At 47.1% G+C, this 17791-nt stretch overlaps 1 protein-coding gene across 1 annotated transcript in view; it reads right to left on the reverse strand.

Annotated features, from left to right (window-relative positions):
• The window catches only part of TLN1 (talin 1), a gene marked incomplete in the record, with an annotated part of 895533 nt that overhangs the window by 217271 nt on the left and 660471 nt on the right, over window positions 1-17791 (reverse strand). Inside the window, 1 exon segment of the mRNA XM_053700951.1 lies at window positions 17600-17719. Within this exon segment, the coding sequence (XP_053556926.1) occupies window positions 17600-17719 (120 nt within the window).

Consider the following 17791-nt stretch of genomic DNA (forward strand, 5'->3'; position numbering starts at 1 on the left):
GGACTGGGGTAGGGGAGTATGAGGACTGGGGTAGGGGAGTATGAGGACTGGGGTAGGGGAGTATGAGGACTGGGGTAGGGGAGTATGAGGACTGGGGTAGAGGGGTATGAGGACTGGGGTAGAGGGGTATGAGGACTGGGGTAGGGGAGTATGAGGACTGGGGTAGGGGAGTATGAGGACTGGGGTAGAGGGGTATGAGGACTGGGGTAGGGGGGTATGAGGACTGGGGTAGGGGAGTATGAGGACTGGGGTAGAGGAGTATGAGGACTGGGGTAGGGGAGTATGAGGACTGGGGTAGGGGGATATGAGGACTGGGGTAGGGGGATATGAGGACTGGGGTAGGGGGATATGAGGACTGGGGTAGAGGGGTATGAGGACTGGGGTAGAGGGGTATGAGGACTGGGGTAGGGGAGTATGAGGACTGGGGTAGAGGGTTATGAGGACTGGGGTAGGGGAGTATGAGGACTGGGGTAGGGGAGTATGAGGACTGGGGTAGAGGGGTATGAGGACTGGGGTAGGGGAGTATGAGGACTGGGGTAGGGGAGTATGATGACTGGGGTAGGGGAGTATGAGGACTGGGGTAGGGGAGTATGAGGACTGGGGTAGAGGGGTATGAGGACTGGGGTAGAGGGGTATGAGGACTGGGGTAGAGGGGTATGAGGACTGGGGTAGAGGGGTATGAGGACTGGGGTAGAGGGGTATGAGGACTGGGGTAGAGGGGTATGAGGACTGGGGTAGAGGGGTATGAGGACTGGGGTAGAGGGGTATGAGGACTGGGGTAGAGGGGTATGAGGACTGGGGTAGAGGGGTATGAGGACTGGGGTAGAGGGGTTTGAGGACGGGGTAGAGGGGTTTGAGGACTGGGGTAGAGGGGTATGAGGACTGGGGTAGGGTAGTATGAGGACTGGGGTAGGGGAGTATGAGGACTGGGGTATGAGGACTGGGGTAGAGGGGTATGAGGACTGGGGTAGGGGAGTATGAGGACTGGGGTAGAGGGGTATGAGGACTGGGGTAGGGGAGTATGAGGACTGGGGTAGAGGGGTATGAGGACTGGGGTAGAGGGGTATGAGGACTGGGGTAGAGGGGTATGAGGACTGGGGTAGAGGGGTATGAGGACTGGGGTAGGGGGGTATGAGGACTGGGGTAGGGGAGTATGAGGACTGGGGTAGGGGAGTATGAGGACTGGGGTAGGGGGAGTATGAGGACTGGGGTAGGGGAGTATGAGGACTGGGGTAGAGGGGTATGAGGACTGGGGTAGAGGGGTATGAGGACTGGGGTAGAGGGGTATGAGGACTGGGGTAGGGGAGTATGAGGACTGGGGTAGAGGGGTATGAGGACTGGGGTAGGGGGGTATGAGGACTGGGGTAGGGGAGTATGAGGACTGGGGTAGAGGAGTATGAGGACTGGGGTAGGGGAGTATGAGGACTGGGGTAGGGGGATATGAGGACTGGGGTAGGGGGATATGAGGACTGGGGTAGGGGGATATGAGGACTGGGGTAGAGGGGTATGAGGACTGGGGTAGAGGGGTATGAGGACTGGGGTAGGGGAGTATGAGGACTGGGGTAGAGGGTTATGAGGACTGGGGTAGGGGAGTATGAGGACTGGGGTAGGGGAGTATGAAGACTGGGGTAGAGGGGTATGAGGACTGGGGTAGGGGAGTATGAGGACTGGGGTAGGGGAGTATGATGACTGGGGTAGGGGAGTATGAGGACTGGGGTAGGGGAGTATGAGGACTGGGGTAGAGGAGTATGAGGACTGGGGTAGAGGAGTATGAGGACTGGGGTAGGGGGGTATGAGGACTGGGGTAGAGGAGTATGAGGACTATGAGGGGTATGAGGACTGGGGTAGAGGGGTATGAGGACTGGGGTAGAGGGGTATGAGGACTGGGGTAGAGGGGTATGAGGACTGGGGTAGAGGGGTATGAGGACTGGGGTAGAGGGGTATGAGGACTGGGGTAGAGGGGTATGAGGACTGGGGTAGAGGGGTATGAGGACTGGGGTAGGGGAGTATGAGGACTGGGGTAGGGGAGTATGAGGACTGGGGTAGGGGAGTATGAGGACTGGGGTAGGGGAGTATGAGGACTGGGGTATGAGGACTGGGGTAGGGGAGTATGAGGACTGGGGTAGGGGAGTATAAGGACTGGGGTAGGGGGATATGAGGACTGGGCTAGGGGAGTATCTGGGGTAGGGGAGTATGAGGACTGGGGTAGGGGAGTATGAGGACTGGGGTAGGGGAGTATGAGGACTGGGGTAGGGGAGTATGAGGACTGGGGTAGAGGGGTATGAGGACTGGGGTAGAGGGGTATGAGGACTGGGGTAGAGGGGTATGAGGACTGGGGTAGAGGGGTATGAGGACTGGGGGTAGAGGGGTATGAGGACTGGGGTAGAGGGGTATGAGGACTGGGGTATGAGGACTGGGGTAGGGGAGTATGAGGACTGGGGTAGAGGGGTATGAGGACTGGGGTAGAGGGGTATGAGGACTGGGGTAGAGGGGTATGAGGACTGGGGTAGGGGAGTATGAGGACTGGGGTAGAGGGGTTTGAGGACTGGGGTAGAGGGGTATGAGGACTGGGGTAGGGGAGTATGAGGACTGGGGTAGGGGAGTATGAGGACTGGGGTAGAGGGGTATGAGGACTGGGGTAGGGGAGTATGAGGACTGGGGTAGAGGGGTATGAGGACTGGGGTAGGGGAGTATGAGGACTGGGGTAGGGGAGTATGAGGACTGGGGTATGAGGACTGGGGTAGAGGGGTATGAGGACTGGGGTAGAGGGGTATGAGGACTGGGGTAGGGGAGTATGAGGACTGGAGTAGAGGGGTTTGAGGACTGGGGTAGAGGGGTTTGAGGACTGGGGTAGAGGGGTATGAGGACTGGGGTAGGGGAGTATGAGGACTGGGGTAGGGGAGTATGAGGACTGGGGTATGAGGACTGGGGTAGAGGGGTATGAGGACTGGGGTAGAGGGGTATGAGGACTGGGGTAGAGGGGTATGAGGACTGGGGTAGGGGAGTATGAGGACTGGGGTATGAGGACTGGGGTAGAGGGGTATGAGGACTGGGGTAGAGGGGTATGAGGACTGGGGTAGAGGGGTATGAGGACTGGGGTAGAGGGGTATGAGGACTGGGGTAGAGGGGTATGAGGACTGGGGTAGGGGAGTATGAGGACTGGGGTAGGGGAGTATGAGGACTGGGGTAGGGGAGTATGAGGACTGGGGTAGGGGAGTATGAGGACTGGGGTAGGGGAGTATGAGGACTGGGGTAGAGGGGTATGAGGACTGGGGTAGAGGGGTATGAGGACTGGGGTAGGGGAGTATGAGGACTGGGGTAGAGGGGTATGAGGACTGGGGTAGGGGAGTATGAGGACTGGGGTAGGGGAGTATGAGGACTGGGGTAGAGGAGTATGAGGACTGGGGTAGGGGAGTATGAGGACTGGGGTAGGGGGATATGAGGACTGGGGTAGGGGGATATGAGGACAGGGGTAGGGGGATATGAGGACAGGGGTAGGGGGATATGAGGACTGGGGTAGGGGGATATGAGGACTGGGGTAGAGGGGTATGAGGACTGGGGTAGAGGGGTATGAGGACTGGGGTAGGGGAGTATGAAGACTGGAGTAGGGGAGTATGAAGACTGGAGTAGGGGAGTATGAGGACTGGGGTAGGTGAGTATGAGGACTGGGGTAGAGGGGTATGAGGACTGGGGTAGGGGAGAATGAGGACTGGGGTAGGGGAGTATGAGGACTGGGGTAGAGGGGTATGAGGACTGGGGTAGAGGGGTATGAGGACTGGGGTAGAGGGGTATGAGGACTGGGGTAGAGGGGTTTGAGGACTGGGGTAGAGGAGTATGAGGACTGGGGTAGAGGGGTTTGAGGACTGGGGTAGGGGAGTATGAGGACTGGGGTAGGGGAGTATGTGGACTGGGGTAGGGGAGTATGAGGACTGGGGTAGAGGAGTATGAGGACTGGGGTAGGGGAGTATGAGGACTGGGGTAGGGGAGTATGAGGACTGGGGTAGGGGAGTATGAGGACTGGGGTAGGGGAGTATGAGGACTGGGGTATGAGGACTGGGGTAGAGGGGTATGAGGACTGGGGTAGGGGAGTATGAGGACTGGGGTAGAGGGGTATGAGGACTGGGGTAGGGGAGTATGAGGACTGGGGTAGAGGGGTTTGAGGACTGGGGTAGAGGGGTTTGAGGACTGGGGTAGAGGGGTATGAGGACTGGGGTAGGGGAGTATGAGGACTGGGGTAGAGCAATGATTTCTCCTTAGAATTCTTAGGATTAGGACATAATGAAGGAACCACAATTTCTCTACTAATGTTGTTAGAATTCACAACCTTAGGTAAAAATTTAAAAGAAGTTCGCAACACCGCCTTATCCTGATGAAAAATCAGAAAAGGAGACTCACAAGAAAGAGCAGATAATTCAGAAACTCTTCTGGCAGAAGAGATGGCCAAAAGGAACAAAACTTTCCAAGAAAGTAATTTAATGTCCAATGAATGCATAGGTTCAAACGGAGGAGCTTGAAGAGCCCCCAGAACCAAATTCAAACTCCAAGGAGGAGAAATTGACTTAATGACAGGTTTTATATGAACCAAAGCTTGTACAAAACAATGAATATCAGGAAGATTAGCAATCTTTCTGTGAAAAAGAACAGAAAGAGCAGAGATTTGTCCTTTCAAGGAACTTGCAGAAAAACCTTTATCCAAACCATCCTGAAGGAACTGTAAAATTCTCGGAATTCTAAAAGAATGCCAGGGAAAATGATGAGAAAGACACCAAGAAATATAAGTCTTCCAGACTCTATAATATATCTCCCTAGATACGGATTTACGAGCCTGTAACATAGTATTAATCACAGAGTCAGAGAAACCTCTTTGACTAAGAATCAAGCGTTCAATCTCCATACCTTTAAATTTAAGGATTTGAGATCCTGATGGAAAAAAGGACCTTGCGACAGAAGGTCTGGTCTTAACGGAAGAGTCCACGGTTGGCAAGAGGCCATCCGGACAAGATCCGCATACCAAAACCTGTGAGGCCATGCTGGAGCTACCAGCAGAACAAACGAGCATTCCTTCAGAATCTTGGAGATTACTCTTGGAAGAAGAACTAGAGGCGGAAAGATATAGGCAGGATGATACTTCCAAGGAAGTGACAATGCATCCACTGCTTCCGCTTGAGGATCCCTGGATCTGGACAGATACCTGGGAAGTTTCTTGTTTAGATGAGAGGCCATCAGATCTATTTCTGGAAGTCCCCATATTTGAACAATCTGAAGAAATACCTCTGGGTGAAGAGACCATTCGCCCGGATGTAACGTTTGGCGACTGAGATAATCCGCTTCCCAATTGTCTATACCTGGGATATGAACCGCAGAAACTAGACAGGAGCTGGATTCCGCACATACCAGAATTCGAGATACTTCTTTCATGGCCAGAGGACTGTGAGTCCCTCCTTGATGATTGATGTATGCCACAGTTGTGACATTATCTGTCTGAAAACAAATGAACGATTCTCTCTTTAGAAGAGGCCAAGACTGAAGAGCTCTGAAAATTGCACGGAGTTCCAAAATATTGATTGGTAATCTCACCTCCGGAGATTCCCAAACCCCTTGTGCTGTCAGAGACCCCCAAACAGCTCCCCAACCTGTCAGACTTGCATCTGTTGAAATTACAGTCCAGGTCGGAAGAACAAAAGAAGCCCCCTGAACTAAACGATGGTGATCTGTCCACCACGTCAGAGAGTGTCGTACAATCGGTTTTTAAGATATTAATTGAGATATCTTTGTGTAATCCCTGCACCACTGGTTCAGCATACAGAGCTGAAGAGGTCGCATGTGAAAACGAGCAAAGGGGATCGCATCCGATGCAGCAGTCATAAGACCTAGAATTTCCATGCATAAGGCTACCGAAGGGAATGATTGTGATTGAAGGTTTCGACAAGCTGAGATCAATTTTAGACGTCTCTTGTCTGTCAGAGACAGAGTCATGGACACTGAATCTATCTGGAAACCTAAAAAGGTAACCCTTGTTTGAGGAATTAATGAACTTTTCGGTAAATTGATCCTCCAACCATGATCTTGAAGAAACAACACAAGTCGATTCGTATGAGATTCTGCTAAATGTGAAGACTGAGCAAGTACCAAGATATCGTCCAAATAAGGAAATACCACAATACCCTGTTCTCTGATTACAGACAGAAGGGCACCGAGAACCTTTGTAAAAATCCTTGGAGCTGTTGCTAGGCCAAACGGTAGAGCCACAAACTGGTAATGCTTGTCTAGGAAAGAGAATCTCAGAAACTGATAGTGATCTGGATGAATCGGAATATGCAGATATGCATCCTGTAAATCTATTGTGGACATATAATGCCCTTGCTGAACAAAAGGCAGAATAGTCCTTATAGTTACCATCTTGAATGTTGGTATCCTTACATAACGATTCAATATTTTTAGATCCAGAACTGGTCTGAAGGAATTCTCCTTCTTTGGTACAATGAAGAGATTTGAATAAAACCCCAGCCCCTGTTCCAGAACTGGAACTGGCATAATTACTCCAGCCAACTCTAGATCTGAAACACATTTCAGAAATGCTTGAGCGCTAAATCTCTTTGCAGGAGGCCTTATCTTGAAGCCAATTCTGTACCCTTCTGAAACAATGTTTTGAATCCAAAGATTGTGAATTGAATTGATCCAAATTTGTTTGAAAAAACGTAATCTGCCCCCTACCAGCTGGGCTGGAATGAGGGCCGCACCTTCATGTGGACTTGGGAGCTGGTTTTGGTTTTCTAAAAGGCTTGGACTTATTCCAGACTGGAGATGGTTTCCAAACTGATACCGCTCCTGAGGGCGAAGGATCAGGCTTTTGTTCCTTATTGTGACGAAAGGAACGAAAACGATTATTAGACCTAAATTTACCTTTAGATTTTCTATCTTGTGGTAAAAAAGTTCCTTTCCCTCCAGTAACAGTTGAGATAATAGAATCCAACTGAGAACCAAATAATTTATTACCCTGGAAAGAAAGGGAAAGCAAAGTTGACTTAGAAGACATATCAGCATTCCAAGTTTTAAGCCATAAAGCTCTTCTAGCTAGAATAGCTAGAGACATATACCTGACATCAACTCTAATGATATCAAAGATGGCATCACAAATAAAGTTATTAGCATGTTGAAGAAGATTAACAATGCTATGAGAGTTATGATCTGTTACTTGTTGCGCTAAAGCTTCTAACCAAAAAGTTGAAGCTGCAGCCACATCCGCTAAAGATATAGCAGGTCTAAGAAGATTACCTGAACATAAGTAAGCTTTTCTTAGAAAGGATTCAATCTTCCTATCTAAAGGATCCTTAAAGGAAGTACTATCTGCTGTAGGAATAGTAGTACATTTAGCAAGAGTAGAGACAGCCCCATGAACCTTAGGGATTTTGTCCTAAAATTCTAATCTGTCAGACGGCACATGATATAATTGCTTAAAACGTTTAGAAGGAGTAAAAGATTTACCCAAATTATTCCATTCCCTGGAGATTACTTCAGAAATAGCATCAGGGACAGGAAAAACTTCTGGAATAACTGCAGGAGATTTAAAAACCTTATTTAAACGTTTAGATTTAGTATCAAGAGGACCAGAATCCTCTATTTCTAATGCAATTAAGACCTCTTTAAGTAAAGAACAAATAAATTCCATTTTGAATAAATATGAAGATTTATCAGCATCAACCTCTGAGACAGAATCCTCTGAACCAGAGGAACCACTATCAGAATCAGAATGATGATGTTCATTTAAAAATTCATCTGAAAAATGAGAAGTTTTAAAAGACCTTTTACGTTTACTAGAAGGGGGAATAACAGACATAGCCTTCTTAATAGATTTAGAAACAAAATCTCTTATGTTAACAGGAACACTCTGAGCATTAGATGTTGATGGAACCACAACAGGTAATGTAACATTACTAAAGGAAATATTATCTGCATTTACAAGTTTGTCATGACATTCATTACAAACAACAGCTGGAGGAACAGATATCACAAGTTTACAACAGATACACTTAACTTTGGTAGATCCAGCATCAAGCAGCGATTTTCCAGAAGTATCTTTTGATTCAGGGTCAATCTGAGACATCTTGCAATATGTAAAAGAAAAAACAACATATAAAGCAAAATTGATCAAATTCCTTAAATGACAGTTTCAGGAATGGGAAAAAATGCCAGTGACCAAGCTTCTAGCAACCAGAAGCAATAATTTATGAGACTTAAATAATGTGGAGACAAAAATGACGCCCATATTTTTTAGCGCCAAAAAAGACGCCCACATTATTTGGCGCCTAAATGCTTTTGGCGCCAAAAATGACGCCACATCCGGAACGCCGACACTTTTGGCGCAAAAAAACGTCAAAAATTACGCAACTTCCGGCGACACGTATGACGCCGGAAACAGAAAAAACTTTTTGCGCCAAAAAAGTCAGCGCCAAGAATGACGCAATAAAATGAAGCATTTTCAGCCCCCGCGAGCCTAACAGCCCACAGGAAAAAAAGTCAAATTTTAAGGTAAGAAAAAAAAAATTGATTTATTCAAATGCATTATCCCAAATATGAAACTGACTGTCTGAAATAAGGAACGTTGAACATCCTGAGTTAAGGCAAATAAATGTTTGAATACATATATTTAGAACTTTATACAAAAGTGCCCAACCATAGCTTAGAGTGTCACAGAAAATAAGACTTACTTACCCCAGGACACTCATCTACATGTAGTAGAAAGCCAAACCAGTACTGAAACGAGAATCAGTAGAGGTAATGGTATATATAAGAGTATATCGTCGATCTGAAAAGGGAGGTAAGAGATGAATCTCTACGACCGATAACAGAGAACCTATGAAATAGACCCCGTAGAAGGAGATCATTGAATTCAAATAGGCAATACTCTCTTCACATCCCTCTGACATTCACTGCACGCTGAGAGGAAAACCGGGCTCCAACCTGCTGCGGAGCGCATATCAACGTAGAATCTAGCACAAACTTACTTCACCACCTCCATAGGAGGCAAAGTTTGTAAAACTGATTTGTGGGTGTGGTGAGGGGTGTATTTATAGGCATTTTGAGGTTTGGGAAACTTTGCCCCTCCTGGTAGGAATGTATATCCCATACGTCACTAGCTCATGGACTCTTGCTAATTACATGAAAGAAATTAGATTCGGATGATGGAAGGGTCCCTGAATGAGAAGGTCCTGCCTCAATGGAAACTTCCATGGTGGCAGAGATGACATGTCCACCAGATCGGCATACCAAGTCCTGCGAGGCCACGCAGGAGCGATGAGAATAACCGAAGCTCTCTCCTGTTTGACTCGAGCAATCACCCGGGGAAGGAGAGCAAACGGAGGGAACACATAAGCTAGATTGAACAACCAAGGCACTGCCAAGGCATCTATCAGTTCAGCCTGAGGATCCCTGGACCTGGATCCGTATCTCGGGAGCTTGGCATTCTGACGAGACGCCATAAGATCCAGCTCCGGCCTGCCCCATCTGAGAATCAGTTTGGCAAAGACCTCCGGGTGGAGTTCCCATTCCCCCGGATGAAACGTCTGTCTGCTCAAAAAAATCCGCCTCCCAGTTGTCCACTCCTGGGATGTAGATTGCCGACAGATAACAAGAGTGAGCTTCCGCCCACTGAATTATCATGGATACTTCTGTCATTGCTAAGGAACTCCTTGTTCGTCCCTGATGGATTGATGTAAGCCACAGTTGTGATGTTGTCCGACTGGAATATGATGAATCTGGCCGAAGCCAACTGAGGCCAAGCCTGAAGCGCATTGAATATTGCCCTCAGCTCCAGAATATTGATGGGAAGTAAAGACTCCGACCGAGTCCACACACCCTGAGCCTTCCGGGAGTTCCAGACTGCACCCCATCATATTAGGCTGGCGTCCGTTGTCACTATCACCCATGAGGGCCTGTGGAAGCACGTCCCTTGGGACAGATGATCCGGTGACAACCACCAAAGAAGAGAATCCCTTGTCTCCTGATCCAGATCTATTTGAGGAGACAAATTAGCATAATATCCATTCCATTGTCTGAGCATGCTCAGTTGTAGAGGTCTGAGAAGAAAACGAGCGAACGGAATGATGTCCATTGCTGCCACCATCAATCCAATTGCCTCCATGCATTGAGCCACTGACGGCCGAGGATTGGACTGAAGGGAACGGCATTGTATTCAGAATCTTTAACTTTCTGACTTCCGTCAAAAAGATTCTCATGGATAGAGAGTCGATTAGAGTTCCCAGAAAAGGAACCCTTGTCTGTGGAATTAGTGAACTCTTTTCTAGATTCACCTTCCACCCGTGAGTCCGCAGAAAGGACAGGACAATTTCGGTATGAGACTTTGTTAGTTGATAAGACGACGCCTGGATCGGAATGTCAAGATAAGGCGCCACTGCAATGCCCCGCGGCCTGAGAACCGCTAGCAGAGACCCCAGAACCTTTGTGAAAATTCTGGGTGCTGTGGCCAGACCAAAAGTAAGAGCCACAAATTGAAAATGTTTGTCCAGGAAGGCAAACCTTAGGAACTTGTGATGATCCCTGTGTATAGGGATATGAAGATATGCATCCTTTAGATCCACGGTAGTCATATATTTTGTCCCTCCTGGATCAATAGAAGAATGCTCCGAATAGTTTCCATCTTGAAGGATGGAACTCTGAGAAACTAGTTTAGACTTTTGAGATCTAAAATGGGTCGAAACGTTCCCTCTTTTTTGGGAACTACAAATATATTTGAGTAAAACCCCTGCCCCTGAATTGGAACGGGGCATATTACTCCCATGAGGGATAGATCTCCTACACAGCGTAAGAACGCCTCTCTTTTTATCTGGTCGACAGATAATCGTGAAAGAAGGAACCTTCCTCTGGGGAAGGAATTTTTGAACTCCAACTGATACCCCTGAGACACGATTTCTAGTGTCTAGGCATCCTGAACGTCTCTGATCCAAGCCTGGACAAAGAAAGAAAGTCTTCCCCCTACTAGATCTGGTCCCGGATTGGGGGCCGCCCCTTCATGCTGTCTTGGAAGCGGCAGCAGGCTTCTTGGGTTGTTTACCCTTGTTCCAAGTCTGGTTGGGTCTCCAGGTGGACTTGGCTTGAGAAAAATTCCCTTCCTGTTTAGTGGAAGAGGAGATTCCCTTGAAGTTTCGAAAGGAACGAAAATTACTCTGTCGTCCCCTTTGCTTAGATGTTTTATCTTGAGGGAGAAGGTGACCTTTACCTCCCGTAATATCAGAAATGATCTCCTTTAAGTCCGGCCCGAACAGAGTCTTTCCCTTGAAAGGAATAGCCAAAAGCTTAGATTTAGAGGATACATCCGCAGACCAAGACTTTAACCATAAGGCTCTTCGTGCTAAGATGGCGAATCCTGCATTCTTAGCCGACAATTTGGCGATCTGAATAGAAGCATCCGTAATAAAAGAATTAGCCAGCTTAAGGGCCTTCATTCTATCCTGTATTTCCTCTAAAGAAGTCTCAGTCCTAAGGGACTCTTCTAGAGCGTCAAACCAAAAAGCGGCCGCAGTTGTGACTGTCCCAATGCAGGCCGTCGAATGCAAAAGAAACCCTTGATGAACATAAAGTTTTTTGAGAAGACCCTCCAACTTCTTATCCATGGGGTCTTTGAAAGCACAACTGTCCTCTATAGGAATAGTCATGCGCTTAGCCAGGGTAGAGATAGCTCCCTCCACCTTAGGGATTGTCTGCCAAGAATCTCGCACAGTGTCAGCTATAAGGTACATTTTCTTAAACATAGGGGAAGGGGAGAACTGGATACCCGGTCTTTCCCATTCCCGAGCAATAATTTCCGAAATTCTCTTAGGAACGGAAAAACATCAGAATAAGAAGGGACCTCCAAGTATCTGTCCATCTTACACAATTTCTCTGGAGGGACCTCAATAGAGTCACAGTCGTCCAGAGTCATCAAAACCTCCCGCAGTAACAGACGGAGGTGTTCAAGGTTAAACCTGAAAGACATCACTTACGAATCTGTCTGGGGTAATGCACTTCCTGAGTCAGAAAGTTCCCCCTCAGACAGGGCCTCCCTACCCCCCAATTCAGAGCCCTGGGAGGGTACATCGGAGATAGCCATCAAAGCATCAGAAGTCGCAGGAACCACATGGGCCTCTGTACTACTGCGTTTGCCTTGTAACACTGGCAACTTAGATAAAACTTCTGTAAGAGTGGATGACATAACTGCAGCCATATCCTGCAGAGTGAATGAAGTGGACGCAGTTGAAGAACACGGCGTCGCTTGAGCGGGCGTTAAAGGTTGTGACGCTTGGGGAGAAAGTTGCGGCATACCCTGAGTCTCATCAGGCTGAGAAACATCCTTAGATACACTTGCATTAAAGAAAATTTGTTCTTTAAACTGTAAAGCCCTCTCGGTACATAAGGGACAAAAAGTAATAGGGGGTTCCACATTGGCATCTAAACACATAGAGCATGTACCTTCCAGAAGCTCAGCCATGACAAAGAAACCAGCAATAGCAATATTGGTCAGTTAAAATGTGATTAAAAACAAAAAACAAACACTTTTAGAAATTTTGTTGAAAACAATGTACTGTGCCCTTAAAAATTAAAACCGTATGTGTTTTTACTACTCCGCAATAAACATGCAATAACAGGAACACAACATAAGACTTTTAGAAGGTTGTCCTGTATTCTGTACAGTCAAATTATGTATAAAGCCTTAAAGACTAAATTAACCACTTGCACCTCGCCACAGCTCTGCTGCGGCGCCTACCTGACCCACGAGTCACTGAATAGACCTCCGTGAACGACGCTCCTAAAACCGCTTGTGGGCTTGCAAACACAAGCTGTCTTAGGTAACACCGGAGCCCTGAAGAATCTTTCTCTCAACAGTCAGGATCCGGATAGCAAGTGAGCGTCTAAGCGTGTGAAAACGCTAAGCCCCGCCCATCGTGGACGGAATTAGTCCCTGGCCATAGTAAGAACCGCATGGGAATAAAAAATGTCTGACTCCTCTACCACTGTTCTATAAACAAGTTAAAAGTTGCCAATGTGCCCCCTCAAAACACTCTCTCCTGTCCACCATTAGATCATTAAAACGTAAATGTTAGGACACTTAGCTGCCACGATCTCCCAGCGTCAAGCCCATCTAAACACATCCACCTGATTTAACCATTAGTAGGTCCCAGATAGCACCTGCTGAACTTCACCTAATAAAGAGGGGATACCTATGCACACAATCTTACCCTGTGCAAACTGATTACCCCTTCCCGGTATAGGGAATAAGTGCGAGTCTGTTCTGAGATACTACAGTCTCCCCAGAAACAAATGACTGTACATACCTTAATACTGAACGCAGTATAAGGCCGTCCCACACAATGAAGATGTTCTTTTCCTCACCTCCAGCAAATCTGTATGGACAAACAGGGTCTTAGATAATATCTGCTAAGACCATCAGCAGGGCAGCAACAACATGGGAGTCGCTTGAAAGAATGAAAGTCTCCCCAGTCCATTGCTTAAAAGCCTGTAGCTCTAGCCCTGAGTAAAATAGTACACACTGGTGCTAGAGAGGACAGGTATGATGATATTGGCAGGAGTAATGCTGATGATATTGGTGCTAGAGAGAATGGATATGATGATATTGGCAGGAGTAATGCTGATGGTATTGGTGCTAGAGAGGATGGGTATGATAATATTGGCAGGAGTAATGCTGAGGGTAATGGTGCTAGAGAGGATGGGTATGATAATATTGGCAGGAGTAATGCTGAGGGTAATGGTGCTAGAGAGGATGGGTATGATAATATTGGCAGGAGTAATGCTGAGTGTATTGGTGCTAGAGAGGATGGGTATGATGATATTGGCAGGTGTAATGTTGAGTGTATTGGTGCTAGAGAGGATGGGTATGAGGATATTGGCAGGAGTAATGCTGATGATATTGGTGCTAGAGAGGATGGGTATGATGATATTGGCAGGTGTAAGGCTGAGGGTATTGGTGCTAGAGAGGGTGGGTATGAGGATATTGGCAGGAGTAATGCTGAGGGTATCGGTGCTAGAGAGGATGGGTATGATGATATTGGCAGGAGTAATGCTGAGGGTATCGGTGCTAGAGAGGATGGGTATGATAATATTGGCAGGAGTAATGCTGAGGGTAATGGTGCTAGAGAGGGTGGGTATGAGGATATTGGCAGGAGTAATGCTGAGTGTATTGGTGCTAGAGAGGATGGGTATGATGATATTGGCAGGTGTAATGTTGAGTGTATTGGTGCTAGAGAGGATGGGTATGAGGATATTGGCAGGAGTAATGCTGATGATATTGGTGCTAGAGAGGATGGGTATGATGATATTGGCAGGTGTAAGGCTGAGGGTATTGGTGCTAGAGAGGGTGGGTATGAGGATATTGGCAGGAGTAATGCTGAGGGTATCGGTGCTAGAGAGGATGGGTATGATGATATTGGCAGGAGTAATGCTGAGGGTATCGGTGCTAGAGAGGATGGGTATGATAATATTGGCAGGAGTAATGCTGAGTGTATCGGTGCTAGAGAGGATGGGTATGATGATATTGGCAGGTATAATGCTGAGGATATCGGTGCTAGAGAGGATGGGTATGAGGATATTGGCAGGAGTAATGCTGAGGGTATCGGTGCTAGAGAGGGTGGGTATGATGATATTGGCAGGAGTAATGCTGAGGGTATTGGTGCTAGAGAGGATGGGTATGATAATATTGGCAGGAGTAAGGCTGAGGGTATTGGTGCTAGAGAGGATGGGTATAATAATAGTGGCCGGGGTAATGCTGAGGGTAATGGTGCTAGAGAGGATGGGTATAATAATAGTGGCCGGGGTAATGCTGAGGGTAATGGTGCTAGAGAGGATGGGTATAATAATAGTGGCCGGGGTAATGCTGAGGGTAATGGTGCTAGAGAGGATGGGTATAATAATAGTGGCCGTGGTAATGCTGAGGGTAATGGTGCTAGAGAGGACAGGTATGATGATATTGGCAGGAGTAAGGCTAAGGATATTGGTGCTAGAGAGGATAAGTATGATGATATTGGCAGGTGTAAGGCTGAGGGTATTGGTGCTAGAGAGGGTGGGTATGAGGATATTGGCAGGAGTAATGCTGAGGGTATCGGTGCTAGAGAGGATGGGTATGATGATATTGGCAGGAGTAATGCTGAGGGTATCGGTGCTAGAGAGGATGGGTATGATAATATTGGCAGGAGTAATGCTGAGGGTAATGGTGCTAGAGAGGGTGGGTATGAGGATATTGGCAGGAGTAATGCTGAGTGTATTGGTGCTAGAGAGGATGGGTATGATGATATTGGCAGGTGTAATGTTGAGTGTATTGGTGCTAGAGAGGATGGGTATGAGGATATTGGCAGGAGTAATGCTGATGATATTGGTGCTAGAGAGGATGGGTATGATGATATTGGCAGGTGTAAGGCTGAGGGTATTGGTGCTAGAGAGGGTGGGTATGAGGATATTGGCAGGAGTAATGCTGAGGGTATCGGTGCTAGAGAGGATGGGTATGATGATATTGGCAGGAGTAATGCTGAGGGTATCGGTGCTAGAGAGGATGGGTATGATAATATTGGCAGGAGTAATGCTGAGTGTATCGGTGCTAGAGAGGATGGGTATGATGATATTGGCAGGTGTAATGCTGAGGATATCGGTGCTAGAGAGGATGGGTATGATGATATTGGCAGGAGTAATGCTGAGGGTATTGGTGCTAGAGAGGACAGGTATGATAATATTGGCAGGAGTAATGCTGAGGGTATTGGTGCTAGAGAGGATGGGTATGATAATATTGGCAGGAGTAAGGCTGAGGGTATTGGTGCTAGAGAGGATGGGTATAATAATAGTGGCCGGGGTAATGCTGAGGGTAATGGTGCTAGAGAGGATGGGTATAATAATAGTGGCCGGGGTAATGCTGAGGGTAATGGTGCTAGAGAGGATGGGTATAATAATAGTGGCCGGGGTAATGCTGAGGGTAATGGTGCTAGAGAGGATGGGTATAATAATAGTGGCCGTGGTAATGCTGAGGGTAATGGTGCTAGAGAGGACAGGTATGATGATATTGGCAGGAGTAAGGCTAAGGATATTGGTGCTAGAGAGGATAAGTATGATGATATTGGCAGGTGTAAGGCTGAGGGTATTGGTGCTAGAGAGGGTGGGTATGAGGATATTGGCAGGAGTAATGCTGAGGGTATCGGTGCTAGAGAGGGTGGGTATGATGATATTGGCAGGAGTAATGCTGAGGGTATCGGTGCTAGAGAGGACAGGTATGATGATATTGGCAGGAGTAATGCTGAGGGTAATGGTGCTAGAGAGGATGGGTATAATAATAGTGGCCGTGGTAATGCTGAGGGTAATGGTGCTAGAGAGGACAGGTATGATGATATTGGCAGGAGTAAGGCTAAGGATATTGGTGCTAGAGAGGATAAGTATGATGATATTGGCAGGAGTAATGCTGAGGGTATCGGTGCTAGAGAGGACAGGTATGATGATATTGGCAGGAGTAAGGCTAAGGATATTGGTGCTAGAGAGGATGGGTATGATGATATTGGCAGGTGTAATGTTGAGTGTATTGGTGCTAGAGAGGATGGGTATGAGGATATTGGCAGGAGTAATGCTGATGATATTGGTGCTAGAGAGGATGGGTATGATGATATTGGCAGGTGTAAGGCTGAGGGTAATGGTGCTAGAGAGGGTGGGTATGAGGATATTGGCAGGAGTAATGCTGAGGGTATTGGTGCTAGAGAGGACAGGTATGATGATATTGGCAGGTGTAATGCTGATGATATTGGTGCTAGAGAGGATGGGTATAATATTGGCAGGAGTAATGCTGAGGGTATCGGTGCTAGAGAGGATAAGTATGATGATATTTGCAGAAGTAAGGCTGAGAGTATTGGAACTAGACAGGATGGGTATAATAATATTGGCAGGAGTAAGGCTGAGGGTATCGGTACTATAAAGGACAAGTATGATGGTATTGGCAGGAGTAATGCTGAGGGTATCAGTACTAGAGAGGATGGGTATGATGATATTTGCAGGAGTAAGGCTGAGGGTATTGTTGCTAGAGTAATGCTGAAGGTATCAGTACTAGAGAGGATGGGTATAATAATATTGGCAGGAGTAAGGCTGAGGGTATCGGTGTTAGAGAGGATGGGTATGATGATATTGGCAGGAGTAAGGCTGAGGATATTGGTTATAGAGAGGACAGATGATGATATTGGCAGGGGTAATGCTGAGGGTATCGGTGCTAGAGAGGATGGGTATAATGATATTGGCTGGAGTAAGCCTGAGGGTATCAGTACTAAAGAGGATAGGTATAATAATATTGGCTGGAGTAACGATGAGGGTATCAGTGTTAGAGAGGATGGGTATAATAATATTGGAAAGAGTAAGGCTGAGGGTATTGGTGCTAGAGAGGTATGTTGATATTGGCAGGAGGATGGGTATAGGAATGGACATGGGTATATATCTTTAAGAGAATTGGTCCAGAAAATGTGGTACTGCTAGGGGGACACTAATAAAAGCGTTAAAGGGAAGTGGTAACAAAGGATAAAACTAAAGGCGTGATAGAAGTGATTAATATTTATCAATATGAGGCGCTCACTTCCTCATTTTCAGCAGTCAGAGCAGCTGATTTTGCTTCATAGGCTAGCTGTCCATAGTCATTGGTTAGCTGATTTGCCAGAGTTCCTAGTTCATCAGGATTGGTATTAGACTTTGTAACCTGAAGAAAAACAAATGACAGTTATTATATGAAAGCATAAGACATCTAATGATAAAAGTGATGCAATATAGT

The sequence above is a fragment of the Bombina bombina genome, chromosome 2, assembly GCF_027579735.1.
Source record: "Bombina bombina isolate aBomBom1 chromosome 2, aBomBom1.pri, whole genome shotgun sequence".
Classification (NCBI taxonomy): domain Eukaryota; kingdom Metazoa; phylum Chordata; class Amphibia; order Anura; family Bombinatoridae; genus Bombina; species Bombina bombina.